The sequence below is a fragment of the Oncorhynchus gorbuscha genome, unplaced genomic scaffold (assembly GCF_021184085.1).
Source record: "Oncorhynchus gorbuscha isolate QuinsamMale2020 ecotype Even-year unplaced genomic scaffold, OgorEven_v1.0 Un_scaffold_3637, whole genome shotgun sequence".
NCBI lineage: Eukaryota > Metazoa > Chordata > Actinopteri > Salmoniformes > Salmonidae > Oncorhynchus > Oncorhynchus gorbuscha.
The window spans coordinates 7,132-21,332 of record NW_025747830.1 but is presented as its reverse complement, the minus strand read 5'-3'; the positions used below and the strand labels follow the sequence as shown (position 1 = coordinate 21,332).

At 48.1% G+C, this 14,201-nt stretch overlaps 1 protein-coding gene across 1 annotated transcript in view; it reads left to right on the top strand.

Moving 5' to 3' along the window:
- LOC124028020 (bromodomain-containing protein 9-like) overlaps positions 1-14,201 on the top strand; it is a 21,568-nt gene extending 7,367 nt beyond the window's left edge. Inside the window, 12 exon segments of the mRNA XM_046340184.1 lie at positions 13-123; positions 1,509-1,705; positions 3,557-3,689; positions 9,296-9,376; positions 9,652-9,745; positions 10,898-11,030; positions 11,262-11,373; positions 12,467-12,520; positions 12,700-12,805; positions 13,089-13,109; positions 13,112-13,264; positions 13,728-14,201. Of these exon segments, the coding sequence (XP_046196140.1) occupies positions 13-123; positions 1,509-1,705; positions 3,557-3,689; positions 9,296-9,376; positions 9,652-9,745; positions 10,898-11,030; positions 11,262-11,373; positions 12,467-12,520; positions 12,700-12,805; positions 13,089-13,109; positions 13,112-13,264; positions 13,728-13,828 (1,296 nt within the window). The 3' untranslated portion in view covers positions 13,829-14,201.

The following is a 14,201-nucleotide window of genomic DNA, read 5'->3' as shown; positions in this document are numbered from 1 at the left end:
CCTCTGTTGCAGGCCGACTTCAAGCTGATGTGTGATAATGCCATGGTGTATAACCGTCCAGAGACCGTTTACTACAAGGCTGCCAAGAAACTGCTGCACACTGGCTTCAAGATGATGAGCAAAGTAATGAGTAGTGTCTCTACGAGGAGCGGATAGAGGCCTCATTGTCAGTGTATGATTTTGTGGTGCTGATGTTCATAACCCATCCATGTAATTCCCTTTCCTGTGACAGATGTCTTCACTGGTGGAGTCCTGTTTCTCCTTGTCCTTTTCTGTTCTCTCTCTGTCCTTTCACATGTTGGTCATTCTTCCTCCTCTCTGGTTTTGTGAAACAGATTTGCCTCTGTGTGGTTTTACTTCAGACACACCACACTGTAACGTCCTTGTATATTTCTTTATTGGAGTATTCAGGAGACTGTAGAACAACTAAGCAGATAGAAGGCAGACGTGTGACTCAAGATGTCTGATCAATGTTTTCCCTCCTAACAATCATCACCATCGCAGTTAGACTTACCACCACCATCCCACCAGCCATCCCACCAGCCATCTCATCCTGACTTCCCATTCCATCACCATCACCATCCCATCCCGACATAACATCCAGCCATCCCATCCTGACATAACATCCAGCCATCCCATCCTGACATACCATCCCACCAGCCAATCCCATCCCACCAGACAATCCCACCAGCCATCCCATCCTGACATACCATCCCACCAGCCATCCCACTACCATCCCACCACCAGACAATCCCACCAGCCAATCCCATCCTGACATACCATCCCACCAGCCATCCCACTACCATCCCACCAGCCAATCCCATCCCCCTAGACAATCCCATCCACCAGCCATCCCACTACCATCCCACCAGCCATCCCACCACCATCCCACCAGCCATCCTGTCCCACCAGCCATCCCACCAGTCATCCTACCAGCCATCCAATCCTGCCATCCCACCAGCCATCCCACTACCATCCCACCACCAGACAATCCCACCAGCCAATCCCATCCCCCTAGACAATCCCATCCACCAGCCATCCCACTACCATCCCACCACCATCCCACCAGCCATCCTGTCCCACCAGCCATCCCACCAGTCATCCTACCAGCCATCCAATCCTGCCATCCCACCAGCCATCCCACTACCATCCCACCACCAGACAATCCCACCAGCCAATCCCATCCCCCTAGACAATCCCATCCACCAGCCATCCCACTACCATCCCACCAGCCATCCCACCACCATCCCACCAGCCATCCTGTCCCACCAGCCATCCCACCAGTCATCCTACCAGCCATCCAATCCTGCCATCCCACCAGCCATCCCATCCCACCAGTCTTCCTACCAGCCATCCCACCAGCCATCCTATCACTCTCTGGCTGAGTTGTGGCAGATGGAGTATAAAGCAATTCCCTTTGGTTCTCTTTCTCCCCCTGTGGTTCTCTTTCTGTGGTTCTCTCTCTCTCTCTCTCTGGCTCTTTTTCCGTGGCTCTGCTCTGTTTCCAGGAGCGGCTGTTAGCACTGAAGCGTAGCATGTCTTTCATGCAGGACATGGATTTCTCTCAGCAGGCGGCCATTTTAGGGGAGGAGGACTTGGCGTCTGAGGAGCCCCCTCCGGAGGTCATCTCCATGCCCGTGGAGTCGGCGTCGGCCAAGAAATCCAAGAAACCCAAAGACATGAAAGATATGAAGGAAGTCATCAGGTAGAATGGACTGGCCTACTCTCTAGTCCAGTGTCTTGACTTCGGTAGATGTTGGTCTCATGCATCATGTACTTCATCCCCTTCTGTTATCCCGGGCTTGGTACAATGTGATGGACGAGGCCCATAAACCACTGCTGTATGGTGCTCATTGTAGGACTCGTGTATCCTACATGTTCCATCCAACATGCAACATAACCAGGAACTGTAGAGTAACAGTGTGTATCTCTGTGGTCCCAGCCAGGGCCGGCCCGCTCATTAGGCAGGATTAGGCAGCCGCCTATGAGTTTAGCAATTTCTGAGCTAAACTAACCAAGGCGCATTTACAACAACACATAATTCTGCCCCAAAATAATGACAATTTCTCTCAGCCAGTGGCATAAGGGCTTTTTAGGTGAGAGCTGATGCCACACTATGATAAGCAGTGCCCATTTTGACAAAGGAAGAGACTCAAAATATTTATCTTGTCCATTCCTGTCGCGCTCTCCAGGGTGCTGTCGGAGAGACGCGTCGCTGCGTCACACCACCAACATCCTGTCAATAAAGTCATCTACCACCATGTAACAGATGTAGATAGAAAGAGTAGGTGTCCTTTTCTGTAGCCTACAGGATGGAGATAAAATGGATGACAATGTAATGAGATGGAAACGTTTTTTATCGTACAGGTTTCTCCCATCAAAGAGCGTAAATGATGCCTCGTCAAAATAGAAAAGTGCTGACATGTTAACATACAACACATCCTAACAACAGGACAGGTCAAAGTCAAATGGACAATCAGGCTGCTCACAACTTTTGTCCAGGAGTTTCATCCCGTGGGCTAAATTGTCATGATCAGTGGTTTCAAGTTTGTATCCATCAATTTTTCGACGAGCTGATCATAACGAAAACATGAACTACTTGTGCATTTCCCGCTGTGTAAACACACTGCAAATAGGCTCAGGATAACAACTCCTCCTGATGGAGTTGAGTAGCTGATATTCAGAGCTTAAAGAAGTTGATTAGTGACAGGAATCAGGATGAATAAAGCCACTGTACCTCAGTAAGCACGGACCAACACTGACGTCTTCTTTTGATTTGGCCTTGATTTACACGGACGTTGTGTTCTAGTCCAATCCGGATCAACTCTGAACCCATCATACACTTCTGTTTGTTTCAGATTTTGTCCGGTCTGGTCTAGCCTTGATTTAGCCAAAATTATATGTCTATTAATTAAATAATTTAATTAATCTTTTCACCTTTCATTTAGAACTGAAAATCACCTTTTATTCAGAACCTAAACTTCAACATCTGGAAAAAAAAAAAACTATTTTAGACGTCTTTTCAACGTAGTTTTGCTTACTGGGACTATTCTTATAGGGGTGGCAGAATGTGGTCCCAGCAGTCACCTGTATTAACCAGTGATCTGTGGAGTGACCGTGTGCATCTCTGTGGTCCCAGCAGTCACCTGTATTAACCAGTGATCTGTGGAGTGACCGTGTGCATCTCTGTGGTCCCAGCAGTCACCTGTATTAACCAGTGATCTGTGGAGTGACCGTGTGCATCTCTGTGGTCCCAGCAGTCACCTGTATTAACACAGTGATCTGTGGAGTGACCGTGTGCATCTCTGTGGTCCCAGCAGTCACCTGTATTAACCAGTGATCTGTGGAGTGACCGTGTGCATCTCTGTGGTCCCAGCAGTCATCTGTATTAACCAGTGATCTGTGGAGTGACCGTGTGCATCTCTGTGGTCCCAGCAGTCACCTGTATGAGCCAGTGATCTGTGGAGTGACCGTGTGCATCTCTGTGGTCCCAGCAGTCACCTGTATTAACCAGTGATCTGTGGAGTGACCGTGTGCATCTCTGTGGTCCCAGCAGTTACCTGTATGAGCCAGAGGGAAACGCCTGCAGCCTGACTGACAGCACAGCGGAGGAACACGTTCTGGCCCTGGTGGAGCACGCTGCAGATGAAGCACACGACCGCATCAACCGATACATGCCCAACTCCAAGGTATATATATATATATAGTACCAGTCAAAAGTTTGGACACACTTACTCATTCCAGGGTTTTTCTTTATTTTTAAAACTATTTTCTGCATTGCAGAATAATAGTGAAGACATAAAAACTATAAAGTAACACATATGGAATCGTGTATTAACCAAAAAAGTGTTAAACAAATTGATATTCTTCAAATAGCCACCCTTTACCTTGATGACAGCTTTGCACACTCTTGGCATTCTCTCAACCAGCTTCACCTGGAATGCTTTTCCAACAGTCTTGAAGGAGTTCCCATATATGCTGAGCACTTGTTGGCTGCTTTTCCTTCACTCTGTGGTCCAACTCATTGAGGTCGGGTGATTGTGGAGGTCAGGTCATCTGATGCAGCACTCCATCACTCTCCTTCTTGATCAAATAGCCCTTACACAGCCTGGAGGTGTGTTGGGTCATTGTCCTGTTGAAAAACAAATGATAGCCCAAAACCAGATGGGATGGCGTATCACTGCAGAATGCTATGGTAGCCATGCTGGTTAAGTGTGCCTTGAATTCTAAATAAATCACATACATTGTCACCAGAAAAGCTCCTCCACACCATAACACTTCCTCCTCCATGCTTTACGCTGGGAAATACACATGCAGAGATCATCAGTTCACCCACACCATAACACCTCCTCCTCCATGCTTTACGGTGGGAAATACACATGCGGAGATCATCAGTTCACCCACACCATAACACCTCCTCCCCCATGCTTTACGGTGGGAAATACACGTGCGGAGATCATCAGTTCACCCACACCATAACACCTCCTCCTCCATGCTTTACGGTGGGAAATACACGTGCGGAGATCATCAGTTCACCCACACCATAACACCTCCTCCATGCTTTACGCTGGGAAATACACATGCAGAGATCATCAGTTCACCCACACCATAACACCTCCTCCTCCATGTTTTGCAGTGGGAAATACACGTGCAGAGATCATCAGTTCACCCACACCATAACACCTCCTCCTCCATGCTTTACAGTGGGAAATACACATGCAGAGATCATCAGTTCACCCACACCATAACACCTCCTCCTCCATGCTTTACAGTGGGAAATACACATGCAGAGATCATCAGTTCACCCACACCATAACACCTCCTCCTCCATGCTTTACGGTGGGAAATACACGTGCGGAGATCATCCGTTCACCGACACGGCGTCTCACAAAGACAGTGGTTGGAACCAAAAATCTCCAATTTGGACTCCAGACCAAAGGACAAATTTCCACCGGTCTAATGTCCATTGCTCGTGTTTCTTGGCCGAAGCAAGTCTATTCTTCTTATTGTTGTCCTTTAGTTGTAGTTTCTTTGCAGAAATTCGACCACGAAGGCCTGATTCACACAGTCTCCTCTGAACAGTTGATGTTGAGATGTGTCTGTTACTTGAACTCTGTGAAGCATTTATTTGGGCTGCAATTTCTGATACTGGTAACTCTAATGAACGTATCCTCTGCAGCAGAGGTAACTCTGGGTCTTGCTTTCCTGTGGCGGTCCTCATTAGAGCCAGTTTCATCACAGCGCTTGATGGTTTTTGCGACTGCACTTGAAGAAACTTTCAAAGTTCTTTACATTTTCCGTATTGATTGACCTTCATGTCTTAAAGTAATGATGGACTGACGTTTCTTTTTGCTTATTTGAGCTGTTCTTGCCTTAATATGGATTTGGTATTTTACTAAATAGGGATATATTCTGTATAGCCCCACATACCTTGTCACAACACAACTGATTGCCTCAAACATATTAAGAAGGAAAGAAATTCCACAAATTAACTTTTAAGAAGGCACACTTGTTAATTGAAATACATTCCAGGTGACTACCTCATGAAGCTGGTTGAGAGAATGCCAAGAGTGTGCAAAACTGTCATCAAGGCAAAGGGTGGCTACTTGAAGAAACTCAAATATAAAATATATGTTGATTTTATTTACCACGTTTTTTGTTTACTACATGATTCAATGTGTTATTTCATAGTTGTGATTTCTTCACTATTATTCTACAATATAGAAAATAGTACAAATAAAGAAAAACCCTTGAATGTAAAACCTTTACCAGTAGTGTACACATTACCAAGTTTCTTTGTGTGTTTTTCTTAGTTTTTTACTGTTTTCTACATTGTAGAATAATAGTGAAGATATAAAAACTAGGAAATAACACATATGGAATCATGTAGTAACCAAAAACGTGTTAAATCAAAAATAAACACTGTACATAAAGATCAGCTGCTATATGCCCAGGTCCAAGGTACTGTACTCAATACAACAGTGTGTTTTAATCAGATATGACTGCTAGCCTAGAGGTTAGAGAAGCGGAGGGTTGCTGGTCCGAATCCCTGACTTTGAGTTAGGTTTAAAAGATGGATATTTAAAGTGGATGCCAGGGTTGATCTATGTTTAGTTATCCCGGTGACCACATGGTTCTAGTGTCCTGTTGACCACATGGTTCTAGTGTCCCGGTGACCATGATTGTAGTGTCCCAGTGACCACATGGTTCTAATGTCCCAGTGACCACATGGTTTTAGTGTCCCGGTGACCACACGGTTCTAGTGTCCTGTTGCCAACATGGTTGTAGTGTCCCGGTGACCACATGGTTCTAGTGTCCTGTTGACCACATGGTTGTATTGTCCCAGTGACCACATGGTTCTAGTGTCCCAGTGACCACATGGTTTTAGTGTCCCGGTGACCACACGGTTCTAGTGTCCCAGTGACCACACGGTTCTAGTGTCCCTGTGACCACATGGTTCTAGTGTCCCTGTGACCATTTACATTACATTTACATTTAAGTCATTTAGCAGACGCTCTTATCCAGAGCGACTTACAAATTGGTGCATTCACCTTATGACATCCAGTGGAACAGTCACTTTACAATAGTGCATCTAAATCTTAAAGGGGGGGGGGAATTACTTATCCTATCCTAGGTATTCATTAAAGAGGTGGGGTTTCAGGTGTCTCCGGAAGGTGGTGATTGACTCCGCTGTCCTGGCGTCGTGAGGGAGTTTGTTCCACCATTGGGGGGCCAGAGCAGCGAACAGTTTTGACTGGGCTGAGCGGGAGCTGTACTTCCTCAGTGACCACATGGTTCTAGTGCCCCAGTGACCACATGGTTCTAGTGTCCCAGCGACCACAAGGTTCTAGTGTCCCAGTGACCACATGGTTCTAGTGTCCCGGTGACCACACGGTTCTAGTGTCCCGGTGACCACATGGTTCTAGTGCCCCAGTGTCCCAGTGACCACATGGTTGTAGTGTCCCGGTTCACGGTTTTAGTGTCCCGGTGACCACACGGTTCTAGTGTCCCAGTGTCCCAGTGACCACATGGTTCTAGTGTCCCAGTGACCACATGGTTCTAGTGTCCCAGTGACCACATGGTTGTAGTGTCCCAGTGACCACATGGTTCTAGTGTCCCAGTGACCACATGGTTGTAGTGTCCCAGTGACCACATGGTTGTAGTGTCCCAGTGACCACATGGTTGTAGTGTCCCAGTGACCACATGGTTGTAGTGTCCCAGTGACCACATGGTTCTAGTGTCCCAGTGACCACATGGTTGTAGTGTCCCAGTGACCACATGGTTGTAGTGTCCCAGTGACCACATGGTTGTAGTGTCCCAGTGACCACATGGTTGTAGTGTCCCAGTGACCACATGGTTGTAGTGTCCCAGTGACCACATGGTTGTAGTGTCCCAGTGACCACATGGTTGTAGTGTCCCAGTGACCACATGGTTGTAGTGTCCCAGTGACCACATGGTTGTAGTGTCCCAGTGACCACATGGTTGTAGTGTCCCAGTGACCACATGGTTGTAGTGTCCCAGTGACCACATGGTTGTAGTGTCCCAGTGACCACATGGTTGTAGTGTCCCAGTGACCACATGGTTGTAGTGTCCCACATGGTTGACCACATGGTTGTAGTGTCCCAGTGACCACATGGTTGTAGTGTCCCAGTGACCACATGGTTGTAGTGTCCCAGTGACCACATGGTTGTAGTGTCCCAGTGACCACATGGTTGTAGTGTCCCAGTGACCACATGGTTGTAGTGTCCCAGTGACCACATGGTTGTAGTGTCCCAGTGACCACATGGTTGTAGTGTCCCAGTGACCACATGGTTGTAGTGTCCCAGTGACCACATGGTTCTAGTGTCCCAGTGTAGTGTCCCAGTGACCACATGGTTGTAGTGTCCCAGTGACCACATGGTTGTAGTGTCCCAGTGACCACATGGTTGTAGTGTCCCAGTGACCACATGGTTGTAGTGTCCCAGTGACCACATGGTTGTAGTGTCCCAGTGACCACATGGTTGTAGTGTCCCAGTGACCACATGGTTGTAGTGTCCCAGTGACCACATGGTTGTAGTGTCCCAGTGACCACATGGTTGTAGTGTCCCAGTGACCACATGGTTGTAGTGTCCCAGTGACCACATGGTTGTAGTGTCCCAGTGACCACATGGTTGTAGTGTCCCAGTGACCACATGGTTGTAGTGTCCCAGTGACCACATGGTTGTAGTGTCCCAGTGACCACATGGTTGTAGTGTCCCAGTGACCACATGGTTGTAGTGTCCCAGTGACCACATGGTTGTAGTGTCCCAGTGACCACATGGTTGTAGTGTCCCAGTGACCACATGGTTGTAGTGTCCCAGTGACCACATGGTTGTAGTGTCCCAGTGACCACATGGTTGTAGTGTCCCAGTGACCACATGGTTGTAGTGTCCCAGTGACCACATGGTTGTAGTGTCCCAGTGACCACATGGTTGTAGTGTCCCAGTGACCACATGGTTGTAGTGTCCCAGTGACCACATGGTTGTAGTGTCCCAGTGACCACATGGTTGTAGTGTCCCAGTGACCACATGGTTGTAGTGTCCCAGTGACCACATGGTTGTAGTGTCCCAGTGACCACATGGTTGTAGTGTCCCAGTGACCACATGGTTGTAGTGTCCCAGTGACCACATGGTTGTAGTGTCCCAGTGACCACATGGTTGTAGTGTCCCAGTGACCACATGGTTGTAGTGTCCCAGTGACCACATGGTTGTAGTGTCCCAGTGACCACATGGTTGTAGTGTCCCAGTGACCACATGGTTGTAGTGTCCCAGTGACCACATGGTTGTAGTGTCCCAGTGACCACATGGTTGTAGTGTCCCAGTGACCACATGGTTGTAGTGTCCCAGTGACCACATGGTTGTAGTGTCCCAGTGACCACATGGTTGTAGTGTCCCAGTGACCACATGGTTGAGTGTCCCAGTGACCACATGGTTGTAGTGTCCCAGTGACCACATGGTTGTAGTGTCCCAGTGACCACATGGTTGTAGTGTCCCAGTGACCACATGGTTGTAGTGTCCCAGTGACCACATGGTTGTAGTGTCCCAGTGACCACATGGTTGTAGTGTCCCAGTGACCACATGGTTGTAGTGTCCCAGTGACCACATGGTTGTAGTGTCCCAGTGACCACATGGTGTAGTGTCCCAGTGACCACATGGTTGTAGTGTCCCAGTGACCACATGGTTGTAGTGTCCCAGTGACCACATGGTTGTAGTGTCCCAGTGACCACATGGTTGTAGTGTCCCAGTGACCACATGGTTCTTGGTTCTTGTATTTTCAGATGGGTTACCTGAGGAAAGAGCCTGATGGTAATCTGTTGTACACTGTAGTGAATCAGCTGAATCCAGAAGTCAAAAGGTTTGTGTCCCTGACCACATGGTTTCTGACCACATGGTATTGACCCATCCAGTGGGAAACTCCCAGTCCCAAATGGCAGCCTATTCCCAGTGACACTACTTTTGACCAGAGCCCATGGACCCAATGGACCCTGGTCAAAAGTAGTGACCACATAGGGAATAGGCTGCCATTTGGGACACAGATATAGAACCTGTATAGATGTACTGTATCAGATAAATGTCCAAGGTGTTCTATACCATGTGACACAGAGGGTTGTTCTGTCTCTGCTTCCCAGAGGAGGAGACCCACCCTGTGGACCTGAGCTCTCTGTCCAATAAGCTCCTTCCTGGATTAACAACACTGGGTTTCAAAGATGACCCAGTGAGACACAAGGGTTCCTGTATGTACAGAAAGGTACAAAGCTGACCAGCAAAAGGTTAGCTAACACGTGGATACATGTCCTGACCATGTAAAAGTCAATGGGACCTCCTGCTGCTTAGCGGTTAGCTAACACGTTGGATACATGTCCTGACCATGTAAAAAAGTCAATGTAACCTCCTGCTGCTTAGCGGTTAGCTAACACGTTGGATACATGTCCTGACCATGTAAAAAAGTCAATGTAACCTCCTGCTGCTTAGCGGTTAGCTAACACGTTGGATACAGGTCCTGACCATGTAAAAAAGTCAATGTAACCTCCTGCTGCTTAGCGGTTAGCTAACACGTTGGATACATGTCCTGACCATGTAAAAAAGTCAATGTAACCTCCTGCTGCTTAGCGGTTAGCTAACACGTTGGATACAGGTCCTGACCATGTAAAAAAGTCAATGTAACCTCCTGCTGCTTAGCGGTTAGCTAACACGTTGGATACATGTCCTGACCATGTAAAAAAGTCAATGGGACCTCCTGCTGCTTATAGCGGTTAGCTAACACGTTGGATACATGTCCTGACCATGTAAAAAAGTCAATGTAACCTCCTGCTGCTTAGCGGTTAGCTAACACGTTGGATACATGTCCTGACCATGTAAAAAAGTCAATGTAACCTCCTGCTGCTTAGCGGTTAGCTAACACGTTGGATACATGTCCTGACCATGTAAAAAAGTCAATGGGACCTCCTGCTGCTTATAGCGGTTAGCTAACACGTTGGATACATGTCCTGACCATGTAAAAAAGTCAATGTAACCTCCTGCTGCTTAGCGGTTAGCTAACACGTTGGATACATGTCCTGACCATGTAAAAAAGTCAATGTAACCTCCTGCTGCTTAGCGGTTAGCTAACACGTTGGATACATGTCCTGACCATGTAAAAAAGTCAATGGGACCTCCTGCTGCTTAGACGTTCTAGATTCTGTCTTTCATAATGTTGGCTATGATGAGAGAATTTCTTCCAAGGCTTCCTTCTTCTGCTCGTTGTGTGTGTGTGTGTGTGTGTGTGTGTGTGTGTGTGTGTGTGTGTGTGTGTGTGTGTGTGTGTGTGTGTGTGTGTGTGTGTGTGTGTGTGTGTGTGTGTGTGTGTGTGTGTGTGTGTGTGTGTGTGTGTGTGTGTGTAGTGACGTTCCTGAGCAGTACCTACAACACCCAGACCCTGCAGAACAACTCCATCTACCCAGACCTGCTGCCTGATGAGATGGACCTGCTCTACTCAGCCTACGGGGATGAGACTGGGGTGCAGTGTGCTCTCAGGTTAGTCGATGCTGTAGCAGCACTGGTATCATTACTGGAGCTCGGGTTCCTATTGGACCGTTCTTGGAATCAGGATGCAATAATGAGGAAATCCAGGGATTTCTGGGAATTTTGGGGGAAATTTACCACAATTTTGCTACCCTTCCTGCTGTGCACATCTAACGTGCTGTATGAGAAAGCCTTAACGTTGTAGTATATACTGTGTAAATGCTGTCTCCTTCCTCATTCCAGTATTCAGGAGTTTGTTAAAGGTTGTGGGAACGTTACTAAGCGTTTGGTTGACGGGCTGCTGGATAAGATGACTGCAGGGGACCACTCTAAGGCTGTCTACCAGATCAGACAGGTCTGTACCCCATTAACACACTCATACAGGCTGGGCCCCAAATGGCTATCTAGGGCTCTACCTTTGACCCGGGCCATCTGGGGGGGGGGGGACACCATCACACATATGACTTCCTAAAGCACACCGTGGGGGTCCTGTCTGGGGGGGACACCATCACACATATGACTTCCTAAAGCACGTGGGGTCCCGTCTGGGGGGGGACACCATCACACATATGACTTCCTAAAGCACGCCGTGGGGTCCCGTCTGGGGGTCAGTCACATATGACTTCCTAAAGCACACCATGGGGGTCCTGTCTGGGGGGTCAGTCACATATGACTTCCTAAAGCACACCGTGTGGGTCCTGTCTGGGGGGGGTCAGTCACTATGACTTCCTAAAGCACACCGGGGGGTCCCGTCTGGGGGGGGGTCAGTCACATATGACTTCCTAAAGCACACCGTGGGGGTCCCGTCTGGGGGGGGGGGTCAGTCACATATGACTTCCTAAAGCACACCGTGGGGGTCCTGTCTGGGGGGGACAGTCACATATGACTTCCTAAAGCACACCGTGGGGGTCCCGTCTGGGGGGGTCATGTCACAGTGACATTGACTTCCTAAAGCACACCGTGGGGGTCCTGTCTGGGGGGGGGGCTCACATATGACTTCCTAAAGCACACCGTGGGGTCCCATAGTCACATGACTTCCTAAAGCACACCGTGGGGGTCCTGTCTGGGGGGGACAGTAAGTCCTGTGTTAGGGGGGGCATGTGTTGCGTGGGTATTTACAGATAGATTATTTTTCCTGCTACTTTTATGTTAACTAGTTTTGACTAGTGGTAGAAGCTGGGTATATAACTAGTTCTAACTAGTGGTAGAAGCTGGGTATATAACTAGTTCTAACTAGTGGTAGAAGCTGGGTATATATACATTATGTTAACTAGTTTTAACTAGTGATAGAAGCTGGGTCTATATGTACATTATGTTAACTAGTTTTAACTAGTGGTAGAAGCTGGGTCTATATGTACATTATGTTAACTAGTTTTAACTAGTGGTAGAAGCTGGGTCTATATGTACATTATGTTAATGTGGTAGTAACTTGTCGTCTGGTGTTTCAGAAAAGAAACATGGCGTTACCGGACGAACCCAAGAGCAACATTTACGATATGCAGGTAAAGTATTTTACAGCTGTTCAATTGAATATGCTTACAGTGATTTTGTTTAGTGGTTGGTGTGTGTGTGAGTGTGAGTGAGTGTGTGTGTGTGTGAGTGTGAGTGAGTGTGTGTGTGTGTGTCCATCCTGCTTGCCCAACATGGTTGACCCTCCAGATGTGTGTGTTTATTTGCCCAGATGGCTGATGGGACAGGTCTGGGAGAGGGCAGCTCAGTGCTGGACTTCATGTCCATGAAGAGCTACTCTGACATGTCTCTGGAGATGTCCATGCTCAACTCTTTAGGTGAGAATCCTACCTGGTTGTAAATCAGTAGTATCGCTTCCATTATCTTAACCACCTGTGTGTTTACCTCCACCTCCCATACAGACATATAAACACACACACAGACACACACAGAAACACACAGGCACACACACACACACACTCAGTCTTTATAGTGATTGTTTACCATAGCCCTATAGTAGTGCACTATACAGGAATAGGGGGCTGTTCGGTATGCGGACCCTGTCATCTTCACCACTTGTATGACTGTAATGGTCTTCCTGTGTGTCTCCTCTGCTCTCAGGGAAGTCAGTGAAGAAGGAGCCGGGCATGAAGACGGGGTCAGCCAGCAGCACTTTGAGGAGGCAGCCAAGCTGCTGCAGGAGTTCCAGGAGGGCCAGGTGGAGAGGGGAGGCTCCAGACCCTCCTCTAACCTCTCCTCCCTGTCAGGGACCTCCGACAGGGACCAGCACCACCTGGGTGAGGACTGCAGGACAACACTGTCTGGAGCTCATCCACTTACCTGGCTGTATCAGTTCTTAAGTCCCAAATGACACCCTATTCCCTATATAGTGCACTACTTTTGACCAGAGCCCATACAGCTCTGGTCAAAAGTAGTGTGCTATGTATGGAATAGGGTGCCATTTGGGACGTAGAAGGTGCTCCTCCACCTGCCTCGCTGAGCCAGTGTCAGAAACATGCAGGATTTGGTCTGTCTGTGCCAGTTGCCATTTTGTGCCTTGTTGACACTTACAGGCTCGGTATATCCCATCAGTCACTTAAAACTGTAAGGACAGATGGTCTGGATAACATCTTCTGCCAAATTCATAAATATCATGTAAAATGATATGAGACATGAGTTTCAACGTTTCAAAGGCTTTGTAGACATGTGATTTATGTGCTTTGTTTCAATGACCGTTGGTTTTTCTATGTTCCTCCTCAGGGAGTCCCTCACACCTGGGTGTTGGTGACCAGTCTGAGATGGTTCATGACCCCTATGAGTTCCTCCAGTCTCCAGAGCCAGGCTCCACATCCAACAGCTGACCTATGAGTTCCTCCAGTCTCCAGAGCCAGGCTCCACATCCAACAGCTGACCTATGAGTTCCTCCAGTCCCCAGAGCCAGGCTCCACATCCAACAGCTGACCTATGAGTTCCTCCAGTCTCCAGAGCCAGGCTCCACATCCAACAGCTGACCTATGAGTTCCTCCAGTCTCCAGAGCCAGGCTCCACATCCAACAGCTGACCTATGAGTTCCTCCAGAGCCAGGCTCCACATCCAACAGCTGACCTATGAGTTCCTCCAGAGCCAGGCTCCACATCCAACAGCTGACCTATGAGTTCCTCCAGTCTCCAGAGCCAGGCTCCACATCCAACAGCTGACCTATGAGTTCCTCCAGTCTCCAGAGCCAGGCTCCAC